The following is a 12,149-nucleotide window of genomic DNA, read 5'->3' on the forward strand; positions in this document are numbered from 1 at the left end:
CCCAAACTTGGTTCCTCTTCTCTTCCATTCCTTTCTCCGATCCTTCCGCATTCCTTGATGAGGTACGCCCAATCTTTTTCCTTTTTTTTTCTATTTTTAGATTGTTTTTACATGTAATTCCACCGAAAAATTGAATTTTTTTGGTGGTCTTTCTCTAATTAGATGTTAATTTCTGGCAGTTTGGGTCCCTTTATCATCTGCCCTTTGGGGATGATGAGCACAATTGGAGCAAAAGATCTGGGAAGCCGTGGGTTTCCCAGATTTTGATTGCTCTTTTTCTCAGGTATTCTTTGAAATATCTTTGCTTTTTTAATTTAATTCTTTCACAATTTTGATCTTGTGATCCTATTTTATTGTTCCACAGAATTGTTGCTTGTCTTTTACTTGTTGATTGCATGGCCATTGTTGTGTTTATTTGTTCGTTTGAGATGTCCTTCTTGTTCAATTGGTTAAATTTATGTGAACTTTTTAGTCTCAGATTGTGTTGAGGTTGGAATTTTTGGAATTCAATTTTCTTTTTTCTGCACAATGCCCCTAAATTTTTGTATCTGATTGGGTTTCTTTATGTTTCTAGTGTTTCCTATCAGCTTGCTCTTTTGATTTCATCTATTGTGAGGAGTCTACATTTGTTCGGTCCCCGGGAATCTCAGAAGGTTTTTTAGGCATGGCCAAGAAGAAGGATACTCCTCATTTTTGTTCTGCTCTGTCTTCGGCTTTTCTCGAATGGTTATTGATGCTTTTGCTGCTATTTGATGTTTTAATTCAGTATCTTGGGTCAAAACTTGCTAGGTTTTGCAAGTTACAGATGCCATGTTTGTTATGCACAAGAAGAGATCGAATCTTCGGGAATGCAAAGGCAGAATTTTTCGGGGACTTAATTTGTGATGATCATAAAATGGAGATTTCATCATTGGTATATTGTGATACTCATGAAAACCTTGCTGATGTTCATGGAATGTGCCAAGCTTGCTTCCCTGTGTTTGCTATTGGGAAGAAACTCAACTCGGGTGTGTATAATCCATCGATGAATTTTGAGCATAATGATGATGCATGTTTGCAAAAAAAGTCTTATGAAGATGATATCGTGTACGGTGAACATTCTCAGAGAACTAGGCATTGTTCATGTTGTTCTGAGCCATTTAAAAGTAAATTACATCGGAATGGTTTGCTTAGAAATGATAACTTTGGAGATGATGTTGCTGAAGTTGGTTTTTCTTCTGGGTTGCTATCATTTCACCCTTCAGGAAAACTAGGTACCGATGATCGATTGTTTCATGTTGGCTATAGTGGTCTCAAGGATGCATCCGATTCTGATGTAGATTTTGCATACTCAGATGATGAACTTGGAAATGTAATTGTTCTTGGGACTGAAACTATCAATAAAGGTGTCACATTGACTGATTTTTCAAATGACATGATACAAGAGAAGCTGATTCAAACAGAACCGTTGATTCCCGAGCTTAGTTTTTCTGTTTGTGAGAAGCAACTTCATCCTGTTGAATCTAATGATTCAGCTATGCAAGGTTTGGAAGAACTCGAGTGTGTCCAAGTAAAATCAGTTTTAAATGGTCCTTTATCATCTGAATTGATATCTGAACAAATTCCTACTGAGGAGTCGAATTCAAAAGGTAAACATAAGAAATGCCAGTGTTCATGATCATATTATTTTTGTATAGATATTTTCATTGTTCTAAGTTATGGTTTTATTTTTATTTTTAATTTTATCAGTAGGTTCTCTAGGTGATGCACCAAACTTTTCTTTGTCTGGGGATGCAACCAAAACTTTGATTCCTGATGGAAATTTAAAAGCATCTCAACTTTTAAATGATACACTTCAAACTGCTACTAATGCCTCAAAGCTTGATTTCGGCCTTAAGGGAAGCCTTCTATCTCCTAGATTTGCTGAGATAGTCTCAAGAAGGTGTGGCAATAGAGTTCCGGATGATCTGAAATCAGTTCAGCAGCCACTGCCAAATTCCCGGGGGCTCGAATTCTCCTGGAATGATTTTGTTTCAAGTCCTAGAGTTCCCGGACAGATTGATGAATTCAAACCATCTGATTGTTCCAACTCCATCATAATGCAAAATATCACTTCTAAGAGGCTTTCTGCCGACAGAAACGAAACGGTTTCAGAGTGCTCAGATGTAAGCACTGTCCATAGATTCTTTGGAGACACAAATTTTGATCAGTCGAAACAACAAGCTGAATTAGACATGGATTTTGTAAAGGTTTTATATAAAGAATTGGAGGAAGAGAGAAGTGCTTCAGCAATTTCAGCTAATCAAGCAATGAACATGATCAACAGGCTACAAGAGGAGAAGGCTGCAATGCAAATGGAGGCATTACAGTACTTGAGGATGATGGAAGAACAAGCTGAGTATGATCAAGAAGCACTTCAGAATGCAAATGAGCTCTTAACTCAAAGAGAAAAAGAAATACAAGATTTAGAAGCTGTTGTTGAGAGCTATAGAAGGAGATATGGAGATGAACCATTATCAGAAATAGTACCAGAATTGCTGAATGATCTGCAGGAAAGAGAAGCTTGTCAATCTTGATTTGGAGTTGCAGAAAAAACTTCATTTGTTATCCATGGATATCGCAGACTTGAAAATGTCTTTCAATGTTGTGAATTACCGGGAAGACGATCACAGAACAATGCAGCTCAAGCTATCAATCATTTTTATTGGAGACTTGATTCTTTATCTAGAGAAAACTAAATTGATGGTCAACTGCAGAGAGATGACACAAAGGAGTGAGCTGTTACAACATGTAAAGAGAATCTATAAGAGGTGTTTCTACATGTATACATTTTTTATCTCTGTTAGAGTATTGGTTTGAGTTAGTCTCATTTAGTTTGAAAATGTTCTCCAATTTGTCTGACATTTAATTCTTTCAAAAATGTATTCAAGCATCAGGAAAGAACCCAACGGTTGTTCAATCGAGTCTATGGCTTCATTTATTTTTCACATCTTTGAATACTTGCCATGCTTTTGTTCCATAAATGTGACAAAGCTAAATAGACTGAAATGTGTGCATAACCGAAAATTGATTATCCAGCCAGAATACATTATTCATAGGACTAGTCTAATGTTGATGTACTTGACATACCATTAATAAGTTCATGGCATATGGAATATCTGTTAAAATGAAATAATTATATTTTTTTAAACTGATAAAGCACAAATTTATTAAAAAATAATAATAAATTACAATCAAAGACAAATAAGAATATGGGAATCAAGAAAAGCTTTGGTGAGAACTAACTGGTTAACAAAGCAAAAACTTTGGTCACTAGAGTTGTGCTCATCTCCTTTAAGAAAACCATGGAAACTGAATACTTCTCCTCACTATAACTGAAAGGAGAAAAGACATCAAACTTATATCTTTTACCTATAAAACCTGTAAAAACCCAAAAAGAATAAAAATATATGACAAAATTTTCAAAATAATCAAAATTTAAATACAGAAAATATGAATTAAATTTGAAAATATAATTATTTTTTACAAATTAGATAAGTCAAATAATAGCTTTAACTAATATGTGGCAAGAATCTATTCAAGAAGGTGTGAAGACCTCGACTCTAACTTTTAAAGTGATAAGTGGCTTTAAAAAAATTCTTAAATTAGACATTTAACTCACAATGGTAATTTATCAATTATATATATAATAAAAGAAAAAAGATGTGAGAAAACACAGTTTTGTATTTGTCTCCAAAAATTTAGGACTTCAACAAAATTAGGTTTGGCTTCATCTCCTTTATAATTTATATATAAATAAAATAAAATAATTAATATTTCTTTCTTCGGACTTTTTTTAATTATCTCTTTTTAACTAATTTACATGAGTTAAAAAAAATTTATTAAAATTAGTTAATAAACTAAAATTTATAAAAAAATTATATAAAATTTTCAAAAATTATTTTTATTTAAAATATATTAATTAAATATGCAACTTTAATATAATTTATTAAAAGTTATAAATTTATATTAAATATAAAGAATAAATTTGAAAAAAATAATTTTAATATTTTATAAATTTTTTAAATTAAACAAATAAAAAAATAAAAATAAAAAAACTTCTAAAATAAAACAAGTAATAAAAAAACGAAAAAGGAGTGGCATGCATTTTTAGGTGTACATAATATACAAAATCTCGTTTCCCATTTTTTTAATTTTTTTAATTTTTTTTAATTTTTTTCAAAAAGAAACTTTTTTTTCTTTGCCCTATATAAACCCTTCTCCCTGGAATCTCTCGGTTGCCTCTCCACTCCTCCCTCTGATCGGAGCTATTGGCGAAGGTAGTGGGATTCTCGAGGCGAACTCGCTCATCTTCAGGTGAGGAATCTCTGATCCCTCTTTTACTTCTTATCTGATTGATCTCCGATCGGAGATCGATTTCGAAATGGGATTTCAGTGGGTGTATTTCTCGAGATCTGGTTCATTTGCTTCGTTTAATCTTCTGATTGATGTTTCGATTGTGACCTTGTGGTTGGTTTTAGCTTCTCAGATCAGTTGAGGTTTTTAGTTTTTGTTTGTTCTTGGTGGAATGGAGAGATTAGATTGATGGATTTTGGTTGGATTTTTGTAGATCTTGCGTTGTGGCAATGGAGGGGACTACGGTGTTCACGCCATCACTGGAAGGCATGAAGCACGTCAAGTCTGAGGGTGGGGAGATGCTCACCAAGCCCTTCCTCGATGTGTGCAAGCTTGTGCTGCCGGTCATAGGTATTTCAATGCATGGCTCCTAATTCATTTTTTTTTTTGGTATCATTAGATGTCCAAGTTTAGATCTCTATATTAGAATTTGCAATGATTTTGCTAAGAGTTTTGCAAAGTTTAGATCTTTTTATGTGAGGTTATTTGACTTAATTCATTTGTGATGATCTATTTGGCATGGTGAAAGAGGCAAAGAGGCAAATTTATCTGTACTTAGTTGTAGTACTGCTTTAGTTAGGAGGCTCTTGACTAAATGAGGGTACTTCATGTTGCACACTGTCTTCAAGCATTTTCATTGGTACTATTTTCTAACTTTCAGGTCCTAGTAATGTTTTATTCTCTTGTCATTTACTTTTGGTGAGATATGACAATCTGCAGAAGGCCCTTTCCTAATACTTGAAATGATAATCTGAATGTGAAGTTCCTATGAACTTTTCTCTTATCAACTGCATTTGATCTGATAAAGGGTGTTGCATGCCTTCATTCTTCCTTTTGATTTATTTTCTTTCTCATCTCAGAAAAGTTTGGAGCTGCAATGACACTCGTAAAGTCTGATATAGGGGGTAATATTTCGGTAAGATATCTCTTCTGTTTTGCAACTGTTAGTTATATAAATCAGTGATCCTCTGTAATTTTCTTCATTTGTTTACAGAGGATGAGTAAACTAATTCTTCTCAATCTGTCATTTTATCATATGGCGTAGAATATATTGAAGTCTTGAAACATTATTTCTTTTTAATGGTTACAGTTTTGATAAGACGCAATCAGTGATAAACATGAACTATTTTGCTTGATCTGTAGTTTCTCTTCACTCCAATTTTTTCTTGTTGAGCTCTCATTTTTTGGCTTGGGTTATTTATGTAGAGATTGGAAGCCAAATATAATTCTGATCCATCAAAGTTTGAGCTCCTCTACAGCATGGTCCATGTAGAGGTTGAATCCAAAACGGCAAAAGCTTCTTCAAGCTGTACCAATGGGCTTCTGTGGCTGACAAGGTCCTCTTTTTAATGATCTATGTCATAAGTTGCGTATTTTATTAGATCTCAAGTATATGTGATTTCATGACATTACTGTATTATCTCCACCATGTGACACAAATTTCTCATAGTTAACTTTTAAGCTATTACTATTTACTCTTTCTTCCATCAATTTCAGGGCCATGGACTTCCTGGTGGAACTATTCCGCAACTTGGTTGAACATCATGATTGGACAATGTCACAAGCTTGTACAGATTCCTATGCCAAAACTCTGAAGAAATGGCATGGTTGGCTGGCTAGTTCTAGTTTCACGGTAATAATTCAAACTCTTCTGCAACAGAAGTGGTCTCTTAAGATGAAAACTTCCTATCTAGAATCAGTAACTGCCTTTTTTTAGTCACTCTACTGATGCTGCAAATAAAACTATCTATTGTGAAAAAGAAACCCTCATAGTATGTCTAAAGTCTAAACCCTGTCTGATGCATTCTAGTTTGCTAACTTGTGCCAATTTGTCTTGATTTCCATCTATGTTTTTGCCTTTTTGGGAGCAATTATTACTGCTAAACATTGTATTTAACACAATAAGGAAAAAGTAGTACGAATTTGAACACTACCTTTGTCTTTGCAGTTAGCCATGAAACTTGCTCCGGACAGGAACAAATTCATGGAAGTGATAGGAGGATCAGGTGATCTAAATGCCGATATGATGAAATTTTGCTCAACTTTCTCTCCTTTTCTTGAAGAGAATCACAAATTTCTGGTATGATATCACCTACATAATTTCACTCTTTAGGATTACTTTTAAATATCTTTGCCCAATTGTCTTGATGAGGTCCTATATTATGTTCTTGGCAGGCTAGTGTTGGTCTTGATGATCTCAAAGCATCTTGATTTTTCTTAATTTATCTTTATGAAAAATAATTCCCATCCGCTCATCTCGAGTGTTATATTTATACTTCCAAAGGTGAACTTATGAGTTCATATTTATGAAGTTCCAAACCTGTTCTAAAATCTCTTATTTCCTTGTGTTTCTTTAGAATGAACCCTAATTGCTTGCAGTTATACCTCTTTCTCCTTTTATCTCCTTGATAATTGAAGACTTAAGTTTGGAAAGGTATTATTTATTCAATTTTAAATTGTGTTAAGCTTTGATGTGGGGTTGATTTTTTTATTTTTATTTTTGTTTTTCAAACATGAAGTAATTATTGTATTATTGAATGGTGAATTATTAAGCTCCAAATCTAGAGTGGAGAGTAGCCACATTTATATGAAATAATTTTACCAAATTGAATTTTCAAATAAATCTCAGGGTTTTTACTTGGACGCAAATAAAATTATTTAAAATAAATTATGTAGTTTAAATAATTTTCTCCTGGACGTCCAGGATAAAATGGACGAGCTTTATATTTTTTTAATAATATTTTTTTCTGTACGTATCTGTGTAGTTAACTTATTAAAATATTTTATTTATGATTGAAAATAATAATAATACTAAAAGACTCATATATTAACGGTATTTCATCTCACGTAAAAAAAAAAACAAAAGTGAGATATGCATACATTCTTAGTGTTATAATAAAAGTGAGATATACCTGTCGCACGCTCCATATGATTTTTAGTTTAATTTTTTTAAAAAAAATAGCCAAATCATCAATGATACAAAAGAAATTATGTACTTTATAAAAATCATATATGGAGCAAGAATGGGTAAATTTTTTTCAGTGAGTCTTGAGTTTGGCGCTTATATCGGTTTAGCTAACTTTTCGATTTGTATCAAAATAAGCGCGAAAATTTTTAATTTTTGTTTCTCCGATGAGACAATTGGGGATTCAGTTATCGATCGATTGACGTGAAAGCCGTAAATATGATGTGAACACCCAGGAACCAACTCAGCACATGTCCACATCATCAACTTATACACGTAGCCTAATTGGTTACCACATCATCATCCCTTTCCAGCTTGGTTGATTATGTGGATAGTTGCTGACTTGGTTCCAAGGTGTCTACATCGTATTTCCGAGCTTCAGCGTCACTCGATTATAACCAAAAATCCCCAATTGCCCCTGCCGAGAAACAAAATTAAAACTTTTGCTCGTTTTGATACAAATTGAAAGTTAGCTCCAAACTGATATAGCGCTAAACTCGTGATCGTTGGAAAAATTTACCCGAGCAAGAATTGAACAAAAGGAAGGGTTCCGGGGGAAATAAATAAATACTTTATATATATATATATATATATTTAAAAGAGAAAGGGTAAGAAAATTTTCAGAATTTTGGAAAATTAAAAAAAGAAACGGAAGGAAAAATATAGAAATTTTTAAGACATTATTTCCGGATGAATAACACTACTTTAAATAATACTATTCATCTTGAAATAATGTCTTAATTCTTAAATGCAACTCCGGAGGTGAGGTTGTAAATAGCAAATGCAACCCGATCTCCGGGTTGCATTCAGAATGAATAACATTATTTATTTAAAAATCTAAAAACATTCCGAATGAATAACATTATTTATTTAAAAATCTAAAAACATTCCGAATGAATAACATTATTTATTTGAAAAGCTAAAAACACGGTTATGATCGATGCATATATTTACATATTTATGTGCCTGTGCGTCCGTGCGTGCGTCAGAACAATACACTCTTTGCGCTTTAAAGTTTTAAACTTCAATTACCGACGTTCAGCAGACAACACTTAAACTGCCCCTCAACACCCATGAAAATGAAATGAAATCTAAAAAGTAAACCACGTTCTATTGCAGTAAACATCCACGAAACTTCTTCAATAACAAACTCACAAAAAAACACCACCAAAGTCAAAAGCAACTCTCCTACTTTCAGCAGAACTAACCACTAACTCTCAAGTCAATATCATGCTTTTTTACAAAAAAAATTACTAAGACTTATCCGACATTAAGAAGTATACTCTAAAATATCCATGAATAATATGTTTGTTTGAGCTTGCCTATAAATAAATAATACAGTCAGCAACACATTCATCCTACCTTCAAAATCTTTCATATATCAATCTCTTTAACAAGTGCTTGAAAAATGAGGATCTTCATGAGGTTCTCAACAACTGTTCTTGTTCTCCTTCTATGTCTTCATGGATTGAGGGGTGTTAGACACTTACATGGCAGCGAAGGCTTCATCTTCCGGCCACTTGTGAAGGGTCAGAATACCCGGTCAGGACCTTCCGGGTGCACGCACACAGCTCACCGGAGTGGCAGTGGGCAAAGCTGCCCAATCCCCGGATTCAATGGCGCCGGTGATGCATACCACACTCACAGATTCAACCCTGCTGATGATGCATTTGCTCACACAGATACATACCGACGAGATAGCAACATGACTTTCAATGTACCTAATCCTTAGAAATGAAGGCCTGTAGCAGTATGACATGCTTGAATTCCATTTATATCTGTTTGTTTCATTACTGCAAGGGATGCACATTATTTGGCATATTTGCTAAGAAAAAAAAATAGATAAAAGAAAAGTTCTGATAATTAACAGAGCAATATGATGTTCAGCTGCTAATCAAGTACTAATTCCACAGCACTGAAGCTGTAAGTTTTCTTGTTTACAACTTCAATTGCTCTTGTGATCATTTGCTTATTATCATTGCCGATATTTATGGAAACAAAGAAATTCTCACGAACACCTCTGATCAGCAAACTTGTATCTTTCTGCCACTTTTTTTTTTTTTTCTGAAATTGACATCAAAAGGGAGTTATTGCCACTTATGTACTTAGTTACACATTTTCTTATGGAATTATTATTAGACTATCTTGTCTAGAAAGAGGCTTGCCTTTGGAAAAAAAACATTACAAACAGTTGTGGACCTAATGAATGATCAGTACCAATTGAAAAAGTAAGGTTGCGTCATAAACAAGTAAATATACAACACTGAACTTGATGCAGTTATCGAGAATGCATGTGAAATTTCTGGAAATTTACATAAGATCAAGATACACAACCTTGATATGCAAATATTCAAACACTAGCATTGAAAATAGTTGCTTTGTTTATCAAAACTACAAGTTATTTTCTACAAGCTTGAAAAAGAACCATTCAACTAATCCTTCCTAAATAATCAGTCTAAAACTAGTTGGTTGCTTAGGTATTGTCAATACACTTCCTTTGTAACCAGGCTCTATACTCAATTTGAATAAAATCTCAGAGCAATCCATACTGATTTATTGGTTGATTTCTTCTTGCAAAGGAAAGCAATTTTAAAAATGGAACTCTAGAATAAGAATTCACTAGGTTTTTCATTAAGGTACTGATTGCGGCAGACTTAGAAGGAACTAACGATCTTAATTGTTAATTGTGATATTAAGAGGAAAATTATGTTTTTACAAGTAAATCCAAACAGGCCCTAAGAAGTTAAGGTGTAAGTGCCCCTAAGTAATTATTGAGTTATTCTCCAAGACATTGTTAGTACAAAAAGAAACATAAAGATGCCAATATGGTGAAGGGGAAATTCAGTACACAACTTGAAAAGCAAGGCAGTAAAACCATTTCCCCAAAAAAACCAAGCATATATGAGCATAAAATTTCACTGTAAGTCCACCCAATCACTGCTTGAAATGCACTAAAGAAAATTCATATTTCATATAACCATTGGTTGTGGTAAACAGCAAACAAGCATCTTGGCAGGATGGTTATCCTCCCAACAAAAGCATTAATAATCACAAAGCAACCAGCCTCAATCAAGAAATATTGGCTTACTTGAAATGGTGGTAAAGAAACCACAAATAACAAAGTTTCAACACTGACAAATCCCTATCTCAACATTTTATAACATACATATTCTTCAGATGTTACTGCTATCAAATGCATACACTATCTTTACATCACATGAACGACATTTAGGAAACAGGACATACCAAATGTTCTATAATTTTCTCTACCAGAAAAGCATCTACCTCATTTCCTTACAATCATTAGTAATCTTCACTGATTTTTTCCAGCCTACAAAAGAAATCACAAATGAACTCTTAACATACAATCTATTCAGTTCCAAAAATGATTTTTTTTTTTCAACTACCCAATCACTGTAATAGCCTCACTGATCCCACATAACATGTTTCCCAGAGAAAATTCTTTTCCATATGACATCCAGTCAGAACCCACATTACCATGGATAGAAAAAAATTGCAAATATCACTCAACAATTCAATTGAAAGCAAATGGAAGCAAATCAAGCTCTAAATCATTGTCTCACTGATGCCATGAAATGTATTTCCCAACCAATTGTTTTCCTCTGTATGACTTCCGTGACTTACAGTCAGAACTACTATTTACAAACATTTTTTTAAAACATAAACAGCATCCATTCATTCCACTTCTTAATTCCAAACTCATTCATTCAAGCTCAAAAACAATTGCTTCATTGATGCCATACAATGCATTTCCCAATATTCCCAACAAAATTTCTTTTTTAAATAAATTCCTAATTAGACTTCACAATTCCACGCACAAAAAAGAAAATTTGGAAATTTGGCAATGGAGAAAACCTGCTGCAAGCTTCCCAATTCTCCAATAGAAATCCAATTACAGTATGTTGAACGCTAAATTATTGAGGAAAAATGGAAAACATTCATCTCTCCTCTTGATTCCACCTCTATTAATACAAGGTAGCAAAATCATCGAAAAAGATCACAACTTGCAACAAGAAACAAACCTACCTCCTCATTCTAAGACGACCTTTGCGCCGAGCTCCTTCAACTTCTCCGCAATCTTCTCCGCCTCCTCTTTCGGCACCCCCGTCTTCAACACTGCAGGAGCCTTCTCCACCAGATCCTTGGCCTCCTTTAAACCCAGATCGGTAAACGATCGAACCTCTTTGATGATCTTAATCTTAGAAGCAGCATCGAAACTCTCAAGCTTCAAATCAAATGCAGTTTTCTCCTTCTTCTCCTCAACCTTCTCCGCCACCGCGTTGGCACCTGCTAGCCCCCCGCCGCCACCTCCAACCCCCGTTCCCGGCGCCATCACGGCCATGAACGGCATTTCCTCAACACCCAATCGTTTCCTTAGGACCTCCGTGAGATCCACAACCTCGAGGAGAGTAAGTCCAGAGATCTCGTCCACAAGGGCGGAGACACGCTGGCTGGGCTGATTCGAAGCGGAGGTTGACTCGCAGGCGGAGCTCCATAACCTCCATGGCGGCGTCCCCGGCCGGAGAATCCCATGGAGGTGATCCAAGGGGCTAGGGTTCCGGCGAGCAAGCCGGAGAAGACGGAGAGAATGGCTCATAGTGACAAAGAGCACCGGAAGAGAAACCCTAGTCTAAAACCTCATTGAAATTTGGGATCTTTTTGCATATACACCCCTTCAGTATCTAATTTTTACATCAAAACTCTCTTGTAAAATTCTTTTTACCACCTCATGTTTTATATATTTACAAAAAAAAACCTAATTTATTTGTATCAAAATACATGCCCTCAT

General features: G+C 34.5%; 3 protein-coding genes across 4 annotated transcripts; 2 read left to right on the forward strand and 1 right to left on the reverse strand.

Moving 5' to 3' along the window:
* On the forward strand, positions 1 to 2,574 carry LOC120283780 (probable myosin-binding protein 4). 2 transcript variants are annotated; one of them, XM_039290517.1, is made up of 4 exons: positions 1 to 62; positions 180 to 283; positions 575 to 1,628; positions 1,729 to 2,574. In XM_039290517.1, exons 3-4 carry the CDS (start codon positions 665 to 667, stop codon positions 2,553 to 2,555), a joined length of 1,791 nt encoding a protein of 596 aa, XP_039146451.1. In that variant the 5' UTR covers positions 1 to 62; positions 180 to 283; positions 575 to 664; the 3' UTR covers positions 2,556 to 2,574. The 2 variants fall into 2 exon arrangements, with proteins under 2 accessions (XP_039146451.1, XP_039146452.1); XM_039290518.1 differs by having other exon boundaries at positions 1,732 to 2,574.
* Positions 2,575 to 4,225: 1,651 nt separating this feature from the next.
* On the forward strand, positions 4,226 to 6,754 carry LOC120283626 (glycolipid transfer protein 1). The gene is made up of 7 exons (XM_039290336.1): positions 4,226 to 4,335; positions 4,589 to 4,725; positions 5,235 to 5,290; positions 5,581 to 5,711; positions 5,872 to 6,007; positions 6,323 to 6,454; positions 6,550 to 6,754. Exons 2-7 carry the CDS (start codon positions 4,605 to 4,607, stop codon positions 6,583 to 6,585), a joined length of 612 nt encoding a protein of 203 aa, XP_039146270.1. The 5' UTR covers positions 4,226 to 4,335; positions 4,589 to 4,604; the 3' UTR covers positions 6,586 to 6,754.
* A 4,365-nt stretch (positions 6,755 to 11,119) lies between these two features.
* On the reverse strand, positions 11,120 to 12,003 carry LOC120249953 (50S ribosomal protein L7/L12-like). The gene has a single exon (XM_039258667.1). It carries the CDS (start codon positions 11,955 to 11,957, stop codon positions 11,391 to 11,393), a length of 567 nt encoding a protein of 188 aa, XP_039114601.1. The 5' UTR covers positions 11,958 to 12,003; the 3' UTR covers positions 11,120 to 11,390.
* Between the last annotated feature and the right edge of the window lie 146 nt (positions 12,004 to 12,149).

Source organism: Dioscorea cayenensis, chromosome 19, assembly GCF_009730915.1.
Source record: "Dioscorea cayenensis subsp. rotundata cultivar TDr96_F1 chromosome 19, TDr96_F1_v2_PseudoChromosome.rev07_lg8_w22 25.fasta, whole genome shotgun sequence".
Classification (NCBI taxonomy): domain Eukaryota; kingdom Viridiplantae; phylum Streptophyta; class Magnoliopsida; order Dioscoreales; family Dioscoreaceae; genus Dioscorea; species Dioscorea cayenensis.